Source organism: Kogia breviceps, chromosome 6 (assembly GCF_026419965.1).
Source record: "Kogia breviceps isolate mKogBre1 chromosome 6, mKogBre1 haplotype 1, whole genome shotgun sequence".
Lineage (NCBI taxonomy): Eukaryota > Metazoa > Chordata > Mammalia > Artiodactyla > Physeteridae > Kogia > Kogia breviceps.
The window spans coordinates 104,977,375-104,994,744 of NC_081315.1; the positions used below are offsets into that span (position 1 = coordinate 104,977,375).

General features: G+C 39.5%; 1 protein-coding gene across 1 annotated transcript in view; it reads left to right on the forward strand.

The window, feature by feature from the left end:
* Positions 1-17,370, forward strand: part of TAPT1 (transmembrane anterior posterior transformation 1) — a 61,539-nt gene that overhangs the window by 15,122 nt on the left and 29,047 nt on the right. Inside the window, exon 3 of the mRNA XM_059067240.2 lies at positions 9,688-9,806. Within this exon, the coding sequence (XP_058923223.1) occupies positions 9,688-9,806 (119 nt within the window). The remainder of the gene's footprint in view (positions 1-9,687; positions 9,807-17,370) is intronic.

A 17,370-nucleotide genomic window follows, 5' to 3' on the forward strand; every position in this document is an offset into this window, starting at 1 on the left:
TTTATTGGTTTCCTTTGTGTTTGTCTATGTACAAACACCATGTACAAAATCATCCCTTGTCCAAGGACTAGTTTTGTCATCTGAGTGAATCCAAAACTGCAGGAAGTAGTAAAAAAATGCTCACCATGGTATTGGGTTGCCCAAAAAGTTCGTTCCGGTTTTTCCATAAGATGTTACATGTTTCCTTAACGTCTTACAGAAAAACCGGAACGAACTTTTTGGCCAACCCAATATTTTCTAAAATTCCCTAATGTATTTAAATACTAATTTAGAGAGATACAGCTCACTCATGCACTTATTTATTAATTTCCTCAGTCTTTGTTTTGAGTGCTCACTCTGTTCCAGGCACTTTCACAGTGTGGGAGTAGAGAGATAAACATAAGACTTGTGAAGGTAATGGCAAGGTGATGAGGAAAAAGAGGTCACTTCTGTACATTTTACAGCGTATGTGGCGGGGACAGGGAGGGGTGGTTGTACTAGGGAGATCCAGAGGTGGGAAATTGTCAAGAACACACAAGAAAGGACAGGTACACTGGAAGGTTGGGCTGGATCCAGGTTACTTTGAATGGTGAGGCTAAGGAGTTTAGACTGGCTTTGGGAGGAAATTAAAATTTATTTCTCAAGAATACTTTTAGCTGTGTAGGTAACAGAGTACCTGATGGTGACTTAAACAAAAAGGTTTTTGAAAAAATTTTTGACAAGTGAAGAGGAAGGAGATCTTAATTGTTCCAGCGGATTAATGAGGCTAGCATGGACTCAAGTCCTTTTTATGTTTCTATTTCACTATCGCTGGCAAATTGGCTCTCAGTTCTCTTGTTGCTGCCTTTTAATAGAAAGATAACAGCTACAACCTTGGGCATTACATCTGCATTATAATCAGAAACAAGAGGAGATGGACAGTGCCACCTTTTCCACCGTCCCTTTTATGAAGAGTTAAAAGCTTTCCCAGAGGTGCCCCAGCATGCTTCCTTCCACTGTGTCTTATTGGCCAAACTGAGTCACAGTCACCCCTGCTGCACAGGAGACTAGGCCAGTGAATATCACGCTTTTCCAGCAAAGGGAAAAACAGATTGAGAATGATAATCGGGTTATCCACCCCTCAGAGCTCTGCTTCTGAAACACAGCAATGTTCAACATGGATTAGAAATAAGAGAAGCAGGGAGAGTTCAAGATCCCTCCATATGTATGCTTTCTTCAGATTAAAATCAATTGACTAATTTTACCTCTTAAGAAATTTATTCCTCGTGTTAAATACATGTCATATGTGAGATGTGATTATTATGAAGCCTTATATCAAAATTACTTTTCTGTAGTTACATATGTTTATGTAACCTTGCCTGTATCATAAGAGGTAGAACTAAAATGAAAATATATTTTTGACTTTACCTTATAATTCAGTGCTTTTTGACAATCTTTTATTTCATCATTACCATGCTTTGTATGTTATAGTTATTTAATATATTTTTTTAGAAAATTGAATTCAACTGCTTAGTCTTACATAGAGCTACTTAAGTTCATCAGGTTGAAGATATAAGTATGACAATAGGTATAGAATATTGTGTTTGGGGCATAGACTTTGTTATTATTGGAAGGGAGAGGTTACTGTCACAGAGGGGGAGTCTTGGGGTCGAGGTGAACAACCTTAGCTTCTCATCTCGGATCATTAGGGAAGAGCCCGGTAGCCCGATCATGGTGTTCCTTTGGCTTTGACTTTCTTCGTCTAAGATTAGGCAGTTGAGGCTTCCCTGGTGGCGCAGTGGTTGCGAGTCCGCCTGCCGATGCAGGCAACACGGGTTCATGCCCCGGTCCGGGAAGATCCCACTTGCCGCGGAGCGGCTGGGCTCGTGAGCCATGGCTGATGAGCCTGCGAGTCCGGAGCCTGTTCTCTGCAACGGGAGAGGCCACAACAGTGAGAGGCCCGCGTACCGGGGGTGGGGGTGGGGGGATTAGGCAGTTGAACTAGGTCATCTCAGGAGGGTGGGTAGTCCATGACCGTGTGAATGAGTTTGCTGACGAGGGGCAGAGGAAATGGGAGTAATGGAAACATTCACAGAAGGGAAATTTTACATCTCTAGTGGAGGAACTTAGTTCTGCTTTTTTGAGAGTTGGAAGGGGTAATAACATTTAGGGAAAAATAATTCAAAAAGTTCCTTTCAAAATAATGAACTTAATGAAAATATATAAAGCCTTTTTGTTGTTTCACAGTGTAAGTGTATATTAAGAAATTGTAGTTATAGCCAATGTTTCACCTTTATTTCAATAAAACAGTCCTGAGATTTTGTTGTGAAACTGATAGAGAGTACTTAGATCTGTTTATGGCAGTGATTTCTTGGGCATCCTGCTTGGTTTCTAATTTTCATGAGAACGTGTGGGGAATCATCCCCCTAAATTGTTCTCATGATGCAGCTCTTGTTTGTGACACACCCTGACTCGAGACGTCCTACCCCATGACTACTAAGACACTGGAAAGCCCAGGGTATCTGTTCATCTCAGCATCTCAGCAGCCTTGGCAGGTGTTCCTCCTGGCCTCTCTGACACTTGTCGCCCCTGGCTTGCAGCAGTGGTGACAGCAGCTTCCACGTGTCTTGTGTGACAGTTTTACCTTTCCTAACGCTTCTTGGCGTGGGGCGGGTGGGAGTGCAGATCCATTTTCGCAGGGGCACCAGTAGCCCACTTCAGAGGCAGGGCTTGGAGGTGATGGGGGACAGCGCAGGCATCCACGGCTTTCTTGGCCTGGTGTCGGCCCTGTACCTCTTAGGCACATAGGACCCATCAGATGGTTCTAGGGCAACCAGCCAAAGACTTCAGGCCTCCCTCCCATTCACTGATGTGTTTAAAAGACAATTTGTGATCTTGGCACTGTGGGGCTATGTTTATCTTTTTGGATCAGTAACTTACTTCTGTCACGTTAGCTTTGGAAACAGTCTAAACTCTTTCTCTTCCTCTCTCTTTCCATTGTGCTGTATCAGGCCACTGTGATGTCCCCCTCAGACTAGTGTTCTCCTTCTTAACTGTTCTGCTGCCTATTCTCAGCCTGCTGCAGTGCTGCTGGTCGCTCCCTGAAAAAAGCAGATTTGAGCCTAGAATGTGTGTGACTGTAGCTGCAGCAACTGCTAAGGCCTTGCAAACGTGCCGTCGGGTGCTGAGGGCACACCCAGCCTTGTACATCACAGCCGTGTGTCTTTGAAAAATACCAAGTAATGGCCCCTGCCTCACGCAAGGGTTGTTGTAAGGACTAAGTAAGTTAATATAGGTCAAGCGCTTAGACTATTACAATATTCAACAATGATTAAAAATAAGAGAAGTAGGAAAATCTCATGATCTTTCCATGTGCAGTCTTTCTGCAAATTAAAATCTTCAGTATATTTATTTACCTCTGAAGAAATGTATTCCTTGTGTTAAATGTGTCAAGTATAAGTTGTTTTGAAGTCTTTTATCAAAATTACTTTGTTTTCCGTACGCACATGCGTTTATGTGACTTTGTCTGTCATAAAAGTACTTGGCTCCTTGTAATCCCTTTGTTTACCATCTCCTAGAGTGTAGACTTCCCAGGGGTATGAATTTTTGAATTCAGATGAATAAAAATTATTTTATTATAGGGATGACCTTGAAGCAGTAATTGCTTTCAAAGTCAGTCATTTGTAAACTTCCTTATTGATAACCCATTCTCCTTGACATCCTTTTAATTGATCCCCGCATGTGAGTTTGTTGAGAACTTCCAGAACACAGGATAAAGATTTGTGCCCCTTAGTGGTTAACTGAGCTGATTCCTGACCCTCTCATCTGATGATAACATTCTGGCCACACAGCCTCCCGCTCACGTTGCACCTAAGCACGTTCTTGTCTTTGCTTGAAATGCGGTTCCTCCTTTCTGTGCCTGGCGGCAGCTAGTGCCCATCTTATCTCCTGGTGGGAGACCTTTGCCAACTCTGTTCCTCCCTCCCCCAGGTGCCCATCCCAAGTTCACCCCCCCGCCCCCAGCTTGCTGCTCAGACCTGATCTCAGCGCATCCAGAGCACATCCTTCATCCAGCCCTTACTCTGCAGTCTGTGTCCCACTCACTAGATTTGAATTCCCTGGGGAAGATGTCCTTCCTAAATGACCTTTTAACCCCCGTGTAGAATTAAGCAGGACGCGGGTTCTGCTCTTACAGGAGTAGACCCAGAGCTTTATAAACTGAGACCAGAGGAAGGAAAGAAAACACCCTTCTTGCTTTACTACTGCTTCCCAACCCCCACCCCAGAGCAACCACCCTCAGCTCTGGACACTACTTGGTGGTCATGGTGGAGGAGATGGGTTCAGAATTGCCAGAAGGTGGTTTGTGCAACTCAAAGAGGCATATTCCAGAATCACTGTGCTTTAATTTTAGCCATAACATTTTATTTATTGAAATTTCAAATGGCAAAAGGAAGGCAGGAGATTTTTGTCAAAAAAGGAAACATTTTTAAAAGGTTAAGAAATCTTGCTCCACTCTCTGCAGAGAGAGGCTGACATTTTATTTGTTTATTTCTTTTGAGGCTAGTATTTTTCATATGATTAAGAGCAATATTATTAAGTACAAAATGAGTGTGGTAAGAGCTGGTTGTAGAAATGTTCACTAGCATGTGATGTTTTGTTGACCAGAAGTGTTACAGAATTGTTATAGTTTTAACATTGACGTTCAGTTATTAAAAACCTCTGTTAAATCTTTTATTTTTTTTTTTAGACATATAAAGCCAAATCCAGTGGCGAGGTTGAGGCTGAGTGACAGGTGTCTTCAGTAGAAATAGTGCTTCAGTTTCAAAGCCATGTCTTCTGCAGACCTACTGGTCTTGCCTTTACTGCTCAGGAACTGGGCAAGCTCCCGAGTTTCACTGCAGAGTCGGGGCAGGGGCGGTGTTCTCAGGTTGGAGGTGAGGATGGACAGAGGCCCTCAGGCCCTGTGCACAGCACCTGGCCAGTGCCTGGCCGTATTGCCCAGTACCTGTAAAAGGCTTCTGAAGCCCTTCTACACAAGATCTCCCGCCAGACAGAAAGACCAGGGAACATTAGAGCATGCAATACATGTTTCGTTAAGAGAGAGAAGGAGGAACAATCAAAGACTGAGCTAGCTCTGGAAAGTTTTCACACAAAACCTTCTGTAGCATTTTGTCTTCCATCCCTGGGAAAATAACACAGAATGGAAAAGAGGTACAAGCCAAAAACTCCAGTGTGGGGTTTCTTCTGGAAGTTTCTCCATTATGCTTTGGTTTTCTGCATTCTGTTATTCATGTAGTAGCCAGTTCAAAGAGATGTATTTATAAGGCCTCCCCCACCCCACCCCCCCGCAGCTAAAGTAAGATACCGCCTTCTTCAAGATGGATAAAGTGAGGTGGGGCTGGAGCAGCAGTACCAGAGGAGGAGAGAAATGGGGAAATGGGGTGAGAGAGCAACAAGGGTCCAGTTCGCAAGGCATGACTGTCAGCTGATAGGATGGATGTTCACCCGTGATTTAAAGAGGCATGTTCCAGAAGCATGGTGCTTCTTTGATTTTAGCCACAACATTGTATTTATGTTGAAATTTCAAGTGGCATTTAAAGGAGATTTTTGTGTTTCTCAAAAGGGAAACAGTGTGGCATATGACACCAATTTCATTGCTTTATAGTCACACCTTGTATATTTCAGGGCAGATTTCATTAGCTGCTACTTAAGACTCCTTGAATGCTTTTTGGTTATTTGGTCCAAATGACGAGGAAATAGTACTTGCCTATTTTATCAAGATGCCATACAAATTAACTGAAGGTGTGAAAGTACACATTATTCTTGTTAATAATATATACTCAAACCTTTTAATTTTATTAAGATAACATTTTCAAAGCTAGCAGTAAATCTATATATGTGAAATGTTTATGCCTTTTGTAAATTTGATTCATTAAATGCCTTTTATTTCTGCATTTTTTATGACACTAGGCAAATTGGCAAAAGACAAGTTAGCACAAAGAAAATTACGTTAACTCCTATGCCTAGCAAAAATAGGGAATAAGATCTTTTTGCTATGCTTAAACTTCTTCAAAGAGAACATGTAGGGCCTTGAGGCAGACAGACCCAGGCGTGAAGGCCAGTTCCTTCACTCTGACTCACAGCCTTGGGCAGGTGTTCAGCCTCCAGAGCTGTGGTTTCCTCATGTGCTGAGCAGGGATGAAAATCACTAGCCCAAGAGCTGATGGGGGATTAAGTAGTCAGCACTCAGCACTCCCCTGGAGGACGGAGAACACAGGAGTCCCTCTTGGCACATCTCCTTCAGACTCCTGGTAAATTAAATGAGATGCCGCCAGGCTCACACTCAGCCCAGCAGGGGTTTCTTTACCGCCCTCAAGGATGAATGTTTTCGGAATTACATCTTGTTTACTTTTTTAGGAAGTTTTCTCATTTTCATTTGTAAAGAATTTAAGAGAATGCTGTGCTTTTTAAAAAATAGTTAACATCTGAACAGTAGATAGAGGAGTTGGGTCACTTTTCCATGTTTCTAAACCCTGAAAGGCATCTCTATTGCTTTACTTATATATTGCATGTTCTCACATAGATGGATGCCTTCTTTCCGCCCAGTTGAAGTTTCTTTAGATCACAGCCACTTGCTTTCCTTCCATTTTATTTTTTATTTTTAAAATTTTATTTATTTATTTATTTTTGGCTGCATTGGGTCTTCGTTGCTGCACGCGGGCTTCTTCTAGTTGCAGTGAGCGGGGGCCACTCTTCATTGCAGTGCATGGGCTTCTCATTGCGGTGGCTTCTCTTGTTGCAGGGCACGGACTCTAGGCGCCATTATAAACCATAATGGAAAAGAATATGAAAAAGGAGGGCTTATGGTTTATCACAGGATATTGAGTATAGTTCCCTGTGCTATACAGTAGGAGCTTGTTGTTTATCCTCCCCTTCACATTTTAAACCAGCCCAGTAAACTCAGTGGGCAAGAAAAAAAATCATCCCCCCACTGTATGCTGACCACATAAAGACCACCTGGAGCTGTCGATATGACAGATCTCAATATTAAAATGGAAGGAGGGACTTCCCTGGCGGTGCTGTGGTTAAGAATCCGCCTGCCAGGGCTTCCCTGGTGGCGCAGTGGTTGAGAATCCGCCTGCCGATGCAGGGGACACGGGTTCGTGCCCTGGTCTGGGAAGATCCCACATACCGCGGAGCAGCTGGGCCCGTGAGCCATGGCCGCTGAGCCTGTGCATCCGGAGCCTGTGCTCCGCAACGGGAGAGGCCACAACAGTGAGAGGCCCGCGTACCACACACACAAAAAAAGAATCCGCCTGCCAATGCAGAGGACACGAATTCGAGCCCTGGTCTGGGAAGGTCCCACATGCCACGGAGCAACTAAGCCCGTGTGCCACAACTACTGAGCCTGCTCTCTAGAGCCCGCAAGCCACAGCTACTGAGCCTGCGTGTCACAACTACTGAAGCCCGTGCACCTAGAGCCCGTGCCCTGCAACAAGAGAAGCCCGCGCACTGCAACTAGAGAAAGCTTCACACAGCAACGAAGAACCAAAAGCAGCCAAAAATAAATTAATTAATTAACAACAAAAAAAAGAATATCTGTATGTGTATAACTGAGTCACTTTGCTGCACAGCAGAGATTGACACAACATTGTACATCAACTCTACTTCAATAAAAAGAAAAATTGAAAAAAAAAAGTGAAGGGGAAGGCCCGTTAGACTTTTGTTACTGTTGTTTACCATTATACTAATACAGATTCCTCTAAGCTTAAGAAAGGTGACTGTTCTTTAAAGGAAAGTTTGATTCTTTAAGAGACAGTTTTCTTCATGATTACTTTTCTCATCGGTGTTCTTACTCATGCTTCTTCCTCCCCTGGAAAGCTTCCTTCCCCTGTTCCCACCCCTCCACCCCCGCCCAGTCTACCCTCTCCAGGTGTCAGTAGCCCTCATCTCAGATGTCATTAAGAGTCTCGTCTTCTATGGAGCTTTTTCTAAATCTCCCAAAGTTGGGTTGGCCATTCTTTCTCAGGGCTCCCCTGTTCCTTGTATACTTAGTGCTGTCATAGCAGCTGTTACTTCTTCATTGACCTCCTTTATCTACATGCTGGTGTCTCTGTGAAAATGCGAATAAGCTTGCTGAGGGCAGGAACCCCATCATGAGGTCCTGCCTGGCTCTGTGCTTGCCAGGCTGAGCATCTTACTTGGCCCGTATTAACGGCTTAGTAGATGCTGATGAATGAGTGATGTGTTAATCCCGAGTGTAAGGTCACGAGAGAGACAGCCACTTACGCGGACACAGCAGAATACCTTCTGGGAATGTCAGGTTTCTGTCATTTTCTGCCTTTGGAGTGTAAACAACAGATCACCAGCAAACAGGGAAAGGACTCTTGGTGACAGGAGAGTAATAAGTAAGGACCACTAGCTTTAGGTGGACCTTGCTCAGTCTTTTATAGCACTCTGTGTGTAAAACAAGGGGACAGACACAGAACTGTGACTGTGCTGATGACAGGGTGACTGACTCAGACCAACTACTAAGAAACCTGGCACATATATGTATACATACCCATATGTGTGTGTATATATATATTTTCTTTGAAACATTCTTGCAAAAAATTAATAAAATGTGTCCTTTCTTATAAAGGTGTGTTAGTTTGCTAGGGTTGCAGTAATAAAGTACCATAAACAACAGAAATTTGTTTTCTCACAGTTCTGGATGCTAAAAGTCCAATATCAAAGTGTCAGCAGGGTTGGTTTCTTCTGAGGCCTCTCTCCTTGGCTTGTAGGTGGCAGTGTTCTCCCTCTGTCTTTGTATTGTCTTCCCTCTGTGTCTTGTCTGTGTCCAAATTTCCTCTTCTTATAAGCATACCAGTCATATTGGATTAGGGCCCACCCTAATGACCTCATTTTAACTTAATTAACTCTCATCTCCAAATACACTCACATTCTGAGGTACCAGGGGTAGGCCTTCAACATCTGAATTTGGTGGGGAGGGATGCGATTCTGCCAGTAACGGTGTGGATTTTAACTGCTTGATATATATATGTAGGACAGTTTATTGACTAAATACATCAAGTGTTGTGTGTGAGGGTGTATATATCATACCATGTTTGTGTGTCAGACATACAGAAAGTCACCACTCTTAAAACAGTGGAGTTTAGTAGCCTGGGTATGGCTACTTCTCTAAGCCATCAAAAGATTCTGTCCTCCTTATGTGGCAAGTATACAAGAAAGGGGGAAACATTACAGATATTAGCAGCTATTCCTCCAATTAAGAATAATGCCTTCTTTGTACAGCAAGTTAAAGTATACATGAAATTTTGTTAAAATTAATAATCTCTTTACATAAGAGTAAGGTTAGACTTTACAAGTTTTATCTGAAAGGTTTTCTATAGTATCTCTAAAGTTTGAGGAAGTACCCAGAAAGCTACATCAGATGCTATGGTCAAGGGCAACTTGTGTTTTGAGTAATTGACTTGTGTAGGTGGTAAAACAAAGGCTCTGGAAAAAGAACTACAAACTTGCATTTTGAAAAGGAATTTTTCATTAGAATATGTCTTGTATACACAAGGAGAAGTACTAACTTGTTATTCCCATACATCAGTTATAAGAAATGAATTTCCTACAAAGTTTAGAAATTCCTTGATTGTTTGAAATTTTCATCTGTAATATTTTAAAAAATATTTATTTTACATTTTGTTTTTCATGTTCTTCTCTGCTTTTAAAATCCAGCTCATGGTTTTTGGAATCTTTCTGTGCCTGGATGCATTTCTGTATGTGTTCACCCTGCTTCCTTTAAGAGTTTTCCTGGCCCTCTTCAGGCTCTTCACACTGCCTTGCTATGGCTTAAGGTAAGTTTAAGATTATGAACTATTTTAAACATTTAAGTTATTTTTACTACTTGTAGTTGAGCTAAATAATCACTTGCATAGATTTTTTAGAATAGGGATAATCATTAAGTTTCTTTCACACTTTGGCCCTTAATGCATAAATGAATGCTCTTTATCTTTTTAATTAATATTATATAATATGCTTATATAATATTTGTACTTTTTATATGTACATTTTTTTTCCAAATGGTTTTGGACCAGAACTTTGCTTTGGCCAGTAAACAAATGTTAATAATGCAGGAGGCTGTGTAGAAGAATAGAAAAGGCCTAGCACTGAGAGTCAAGGACCAACCACATTGGCACTGTGCTAGCTTAGCCTGTAATTTTATTTTCTTCAAGTCCCTTGGCCTCCTGGGCATCATCTGTAAAGTGAGGACCAGGTGCTAGGCTGGGAGGTGGGCGGCAGCTGGCATCAGAATCTCCTAGGGAGCTCTTAGTACAGGGTTCCTCCTCTATCTCATTTGAGAGTCTCTGTCTTCATGGCCTAGCTAGCCTTAGTTACTGCTTACAGGTGAGACCCCCCTCTGATTTGTGAGAGGGGAAGGCTCTTGAAGACCATTGTCCTGGTGGGAAGGATCAGACAGTCTGGCCCAGCATTGATTAACTGATGAGTCATGAGCAGCTACTAACTTCTCTAAGCTTGTGTCCCCATCAGTAAAAAGGGGATGTTTAGAGCCAGCATCTTTTACCACAAAGACTGAGAGATGTAAAAAGAATACCTGGTGTAGTGCCTGGTTCATAGTAGACAGGAATAAATACTAGTTTCCTTCCTTCCTTCTCTTCCAAAACTAGGAACAGGAAGATGAAAATGTAAAGCTAATGTGAATCTTAATGCTTTTTTGGTCTTGAGGTTAGAAATTTGGATTTTACAGGTTTTTTCTCTGTGGTTACATCAACATGCCTCTGCTCTGTGTGGTCACTCTCTGTAACATTATTACAGTGTTCTTAGCATAGTTGCCCAATTTACATTTCTCACATGCGTCATTTTTCTAAATACGTTTCATTCCGAAAAAGTTACAAAATACTGAAATGGACAATAACATGTGAAACTTTATTTAACTATAAAGTAGGTGACTCTTCCATGGTATATTAAATATATGAATCATAAAATTATCAGTAACCATGGAAACTGAGTTATAAAATTATTGATCAACATAATTATATGTTGATTTTTTTTTTAAGACTAAAGTCATGGAAGAGTCTCAATAAACGAGCATATACTTGATATTTAGTATGTACTGAATAACACATACAGTCCTTTTAAAAATGACCTTAATCAGTCTTAATAAGGAAGAAATACCTCCAATGTAAATTGGAAGAATTTATTGATCATGATGATCATATTGTGATAAGAGTAAAAGCTCTTCTTTGCAAGATGGCATGGGGTAGATTATAAGAATTAAGATCACAATGTTATATGTGATACTTTATATTCTATAATCTTCCTCTCTTTCCAGAATGAAAGAATTATGTTACATATTTTATTAATTTCTTGTTAATCAAATGGGAGGATCTTTTTTAGGAATTTACCATCAGCTTTAAAATATTCAAGTACGTGCTTTATGCCTTTGGGAGAATTTTTAAGAAGACTTTATTCATATCAGCAAACCTTTTTTTTTCAGACATTTGTAGCCTGGTACTCCAATATTCAGAAAGCCTAACCTTGTATACTATCACTATTCCTTTATCACTATTGGGAGCTCAATAGAATCATGGTTATTTCAGTTACCTTTTCAGAAGACCAAGAAAAAAATCTAAGACATTACTAAATGGAAGTCTTCATGTGTGATTGCATAACAAGAATAGACGCATGGAAAGTTGGATAAAGCCCAGGTGAGGCTACCTGACATAAAATAACTCATGTCTACACTATGAGCTAGATTACTTTTTAGTTATTCTTCGGTCAACAATGTGAGGCAAGTTCGTGCTCTAGCTGTCTTCAAGCGAAAGGCTTTTAAAGACAGAGCATGTTCTCCGTGGCTGTTGGCATGGTGAGATATAGCACTAAAAGGATGTGCAACCTAAAATCAGCAAGAGCCATCTTGTTGTTACACAGGCATCTAAACTGTGTCCCTTGTCACTTGGGGAGCAAGGCACCAAAGCAGCATTAGAGAAGTCTTTCAGTGTTTGTTCTAAGAACTGGGAGACGTGTTGCAGAGAGCTGGGAAGCCTTCATCCCTCTACTCCTTGTTGGCTTTAGTGTAAGTGGTCGATGGTCCCTGGAGCCAACATTTTCTAGGTACTTTAAGGGGTTTTTTTTGGCATAAAAAGTAAAGGTGATAACTTTTGTATATTACTTTAAAATACTTCTCAATCTAAATTAATTTGAATAACATTTTAAAACAGAATTCAAGTCCGTTCTATTTTCAAGTTTTTATGTCCAAACTGACACTAGAGGGCAGCCCATCACACTACTGTGAAGACTCCACTAAGTTTTCCTGGGCAAACAGTTCTTGCTATTTCTGCAGTTTGGATCAACTGAAAAATTACATTTTATGCCATCACTAATAACTATGTGTATATATAACGTGAAGTGCAGTTAAAATTACATAACAGAACTTCAGCACTTTAAATACTCTGTGAGTGTAGGCAGATTATACAGACTATGAAGATACTGCTTTCTTGTCTTAGTGCTTTAAGTATACGTTATCAGAATTAGCAAAACTATCATTAATATTAAGTCTAAGACCTTTCAAATATTTTAGGAATATAAAAATACATTTTATTTTTACAAAATTACTAATCAGCCAAGTTTTGTCTTCTTATAGCTTTTCTTCCAACATTCTCTACTTCCATTCAAGATCATTTGATTTGTCTTGCCTGTAGCTGTATCATGTCCCATCTTTTTAAGCGAACAAAAAGTGCTCTTTCCTTCAGTCTGACTTTATTTTTTTCAAAGAGATAAGAAATTAGAGACCAGCAAAGAGGTTGATTGTATTCTTTTTTCTGTTTTCTTTTTCTCACTCTCCTGTATTTTAGTTTTCTTTCTGTTAAAAAAAAAAAAAAAGAAAGTTACTATTGATATCTTCCTAGTCTCTTAGTTGTTTGAAATTATTCCCCAAAAGCAGGGTGGGGAGTGGGAAGGGATATTTGTCAAAGTAATCAAGATGCTGACATGAAAACAGCAACAGTTTGCAGGCTCTAGTGCTGTGGTTTCAGTGTCACATCATAGCAGAGTACTATTATTGCCCTCTTTTCAGAGATGGGATTGGTGTTCTCACCTCCTCTACGTGCAGAGTTATATCTGGTACAGCATTTGTGAGAGGCTGACAGCCTCCCGGGTTTTCTGCTTTAGAATGGATTTTTTGAACCTATTTCTAAATCTCCTACAAACTTCCCATGGGTTTTGGTTTGGGTGTATTTGTCAGTGCTGACAACTAAATAGACTTTCTGCCTTTCATTAAGCCTGAGGGCCAGGGTGAATCTGCAGCCCTTAAGCAACCAGCCTTTATTGTGATTGCTCCCCTGGTGGACATTTTGCCAGCTTTTGACCCTGTTAAAATATTTTTCATTTTGAGATGTTGGCAGGGTAATTTTCTTGTCTCGGTAGTTGTGTGTGTGTTATCTCCAGAGGGTGCACTGCTTGCATAAAAAGTTTACACCTGTCCTTAGTAATTTCAAGAATATTTAGGTGAAAACTATTGCTAATGAATTTACAGTCTTGAAAAATCTTTGCCCTTAACTATTTTGTTGTAGACTAAAATAAAGAAATACATCCAGAGTCTTTAAAAGTCAACTGATTTATGTATGTCTTCCCTCTTTCTCAGGATAGTATAATTTTTTAAAAACATTAGAGAAACTTCTTGAATTAGGATAATTTTTTTAATGATGAGGACATGAAAATCGTTGATTTATTATATGAAGTATCTTTGTTTCTTGCGAGAATGAAAGTATTTTGTTTTTTAGAAAAGTAGACTGCTCTATATTATGCTAAAGAGGTATCCAACATTATTTTTTCCAAATTTACTTATAGAATAAATAAATAATAACCAGTTGTATGTGTGTTTTTAATTTACCTGGCATTTTTTCTGAAACCTTTTTCCTCCTCCAACCTGTGGCTTCATTTTGTGTTGTAGAAGCCTCAGTCACATTTGAGTTAAAAGTTGAGGGAGATTGTAGAGAAAAGCAATACTATCTGGTGCCAGGAACTGATAGTTTTGAAGACTTTGCTGAAATATTTTAGACAGTAATAAGTGTAGAGTAGGTTTAAGTAATAAATGCTAGAGTATTTTTCTTTTACTATTGGAGCAAATAAAATATGTGCAAGTAAATTTTACTGATTTCTCACCTCGGTTTTAGGCATAACTCTTACTTGAGGCTTTCTGTACTTTTTTGTTTTTAAGAGGCAATGGTGTCTTTTTCTTTTGAGCATTTATCCCACAAAAAGCTCTCATCTCCCAAAGAATTATGAATTTCAAATGCTTGAGAGTTTCTTAACCCATTGGGTTTTTTCCGTATGCCTCACCTCCTCCAAGGTAGTTCTACCTAAAATTAACTGCACACATATGAACACACACACATATACATAATAGATTTTTCTCTTTTTAGATGTAAGCCTTATTTTTGGCCTGAGTGATTCATGCCACCCCTGTCGCGCATGTAGGGAGAGCTCTTGTAACTTTCTCTGGGGAAACAAGTACGTCTGTCATTTCCTCTTACCAGGGCTGGTCTACGTGGCTGATTTGTAGAGAGCAATATATTTGTTAGAGAGTCTTCCTAACCTCAGGTTTTATTGACCCCTGTTTCCTCACCATGACGCTCTAAGTAGCGTAGCAACATTACAACCTTCTCTCTTTCTTTCTCTCTCGTAAATCAGACCGAAGGGAGGAGCACTTTCACTTCCTTTGTAGAATGGAATGTGGTGTCACAGGGACTCCTCCGTGGTGAGTAAACCCTGATTTTTCCTTCTGTACTCTCGGCCAAATTGACATCAGTACAAACGAATACTGATTATAATGAAAAAATATAGACATAACCATCTGGAGATGGACACATACTGAAGAAAATGTGTTTCCCTGTCCTTACTTGGTCATGAAGCTTTGTCCACATTTGTGCAGGATTTCACCATGATCTCATCTAACATAAGAAAATCACTTGATAAAATGATCTTTAATGATACATGTCGGACTAGACCTGGCATCAAGTACTTCATTCCCAATGCCACATCAGTCAGCTGAGCCCTTCAATGTGAGCAATTTTTATTTTGCATCCTCCAAGCATCAAACATAGCTTATTAACCAGTGGTTTTTTCCTAGTATAGTTTGAAATTATTTTCAAAGCCCAAGGAATGCTTTCTTTAATCATTCAGTTTAAGCTTTTATAATTATTTTTCTACTGTCTGTCGCAAAAACCTAAGATTTAAAATTTTCAGTCTCCTAATTGAGGAAAACATCTTAATCTTAATACTTTATTCCAATTTACTCTAAAATTATAAAACGACTTCTCTTTCAAAAATGGAGACCATTTTTAATATTTCACGTTTTTTTCAGTAGTGCTTGTATATCTTCATTCTTTCAGTTATACCACAAATAGCTAAAAATGTTAAAAGGGAAAGAGAGAAAAAAAGAAAGATCCAGTCTGCATATTTTGTAATGAAGTAGCTCATGCTGATACCTTGGCATGTTTCAACACCAGTTTGAAAAATAACTAGGCAGGGCTTACCCCAGTTCTCTTAGTCATTTGTGTTGCCTCCTCTTCTTTCCTGATCTTGTTCTGTTCACTATCAGTTTTTACTTTAATCTTACTTGGCATAGTACCTTCTGCTGAACAGGGTGCAGAAAAAGCCTACACCTGATCATCTTGGTTTACTACGTCATTCTGTTCCCCCAAAGTGCCCTTGAAACAACTGGGTCACTTTATTCGGTAATTGTGCAAATCCAGGGAAAGTATTTGAAAGACCAAAAGATAAAATTTAGAAATGTAGACAATTTAATTTCTGTAAGAGTGGCTTAACTTGAAAATTAAAAAAATTTTAAAGTTCTGTTGACTATCTTGTTTAATATTACTTGTCTTGTGATAACTGACAGCCAGCTGTAAATTAGATTAGTGGGTTTTTCACTTGGTCCAGCAGCTTCCTCCACTTGTTTATGTGTAAGTGTGGGATTTTCAGTGCTTGCAAAACGAATTGCCAGTAACCACTGTTTAACAGGCATTTATAAGGAAGAGCTTCAGCCTGAAAGTATTGTTCATAAACCAATTCAGAGTTGATTGACAGGGCTGTAGATAAGCTTCTTATGGAGTTGGAAATACTTATCATATATCATATCCAAAAATGTCCTGGCAGAGAAGTAAACAAATGCTGGAACTGGTTCAGGTTGTTTTAACCAGCTGAACTTATTTTGAGGTTAGATCTTTTCTTACTCAGAGAAGCTGTGATGCCACCTTAGAAACGATTTTTTTATTTTTGCAACTTTCCTTTTTCATTTACAGGGAAATTTATATGAAAACAAGACCCTTGTTTCTTAAGAGTTATGCTTCTTTTATTTTTTCATTTGAATAAATCCCCTTAATTTTGAAATTAAGGAGAAAATCAGTCATCTCTGTAGCACCCAGTTATAATGTAAGCAATGGAAAATTTTCACCAAAGCAGAGAGTGCACAGAAAGCAGTGCACAGATCCAGTGGAAATAGTCCTTTTTCCCCTCTTTTTAGAAATGAAAAATTATAGCTATTTTTGGTTTTTAGCACAATAATTTTTCCATATGAGATGACAGTACAGTGATAAATTACAAAGTATTAAATTATGCTGAAAGATAAAAGATACTGAGTTGCTGATTCCTGTAAGTTTAAAAGTTAAAGAAAAGTCTGGGACAGTAGATGGGAGTGAGAACATGCCTTCTGGAGCCAGATGCAGAGGGTCAGATCCCTGGTCCCCCACATCTAATTCCTGACCATGCAGCTGCAGGCACGTTCTTGATACTCTTTGCGTCATCTGTGAAATTGGGATGGGGATGTACCTTCCTCATAGGATCTCATAGGATTGTCGTGGAAACTAGAACAGATACGTGCCAAGTGCCTAGAAGGGTGCCTGCCTCATAGGACCTGTGGATTGTAGCATAAGGTGTTTCTTCAGCTGTTCCGCCATTTTTACAGCCTGGTTTAATCATAAGCAAAAGAAAGCTAAATTAAAGTTGTTTATTTAAAATTTAAAAATTTAAATTTATTATCATCTTAGTTTAAAATCTGTGGTATTACGTTATTTGGGGAGACAGCTTTCCAATGTTTGGTAGCTAATTTCTAACAATGACTTGTATCAAATATAATATTCCTCCTTAGATATACTAACGCACTGTTCCTTTGTTGCAAATGTTTATAAAGAAACAAAATTGGACAGATATGTATTAAAATTCCTTTTATCTCTTAAATAAAGTGCTTTGACTGAGATCACTTAACTTAGTAGATGCCAGTCTAGTACCAAAAGCTCTAAGTATAGATTTCTACTTTAATTAGTTATCTAAATCTTTTTGGTAATTAATGCAAATTCATTAATACCACCCTACTTTTTGTTCCTATCATTTTCTTTAGTT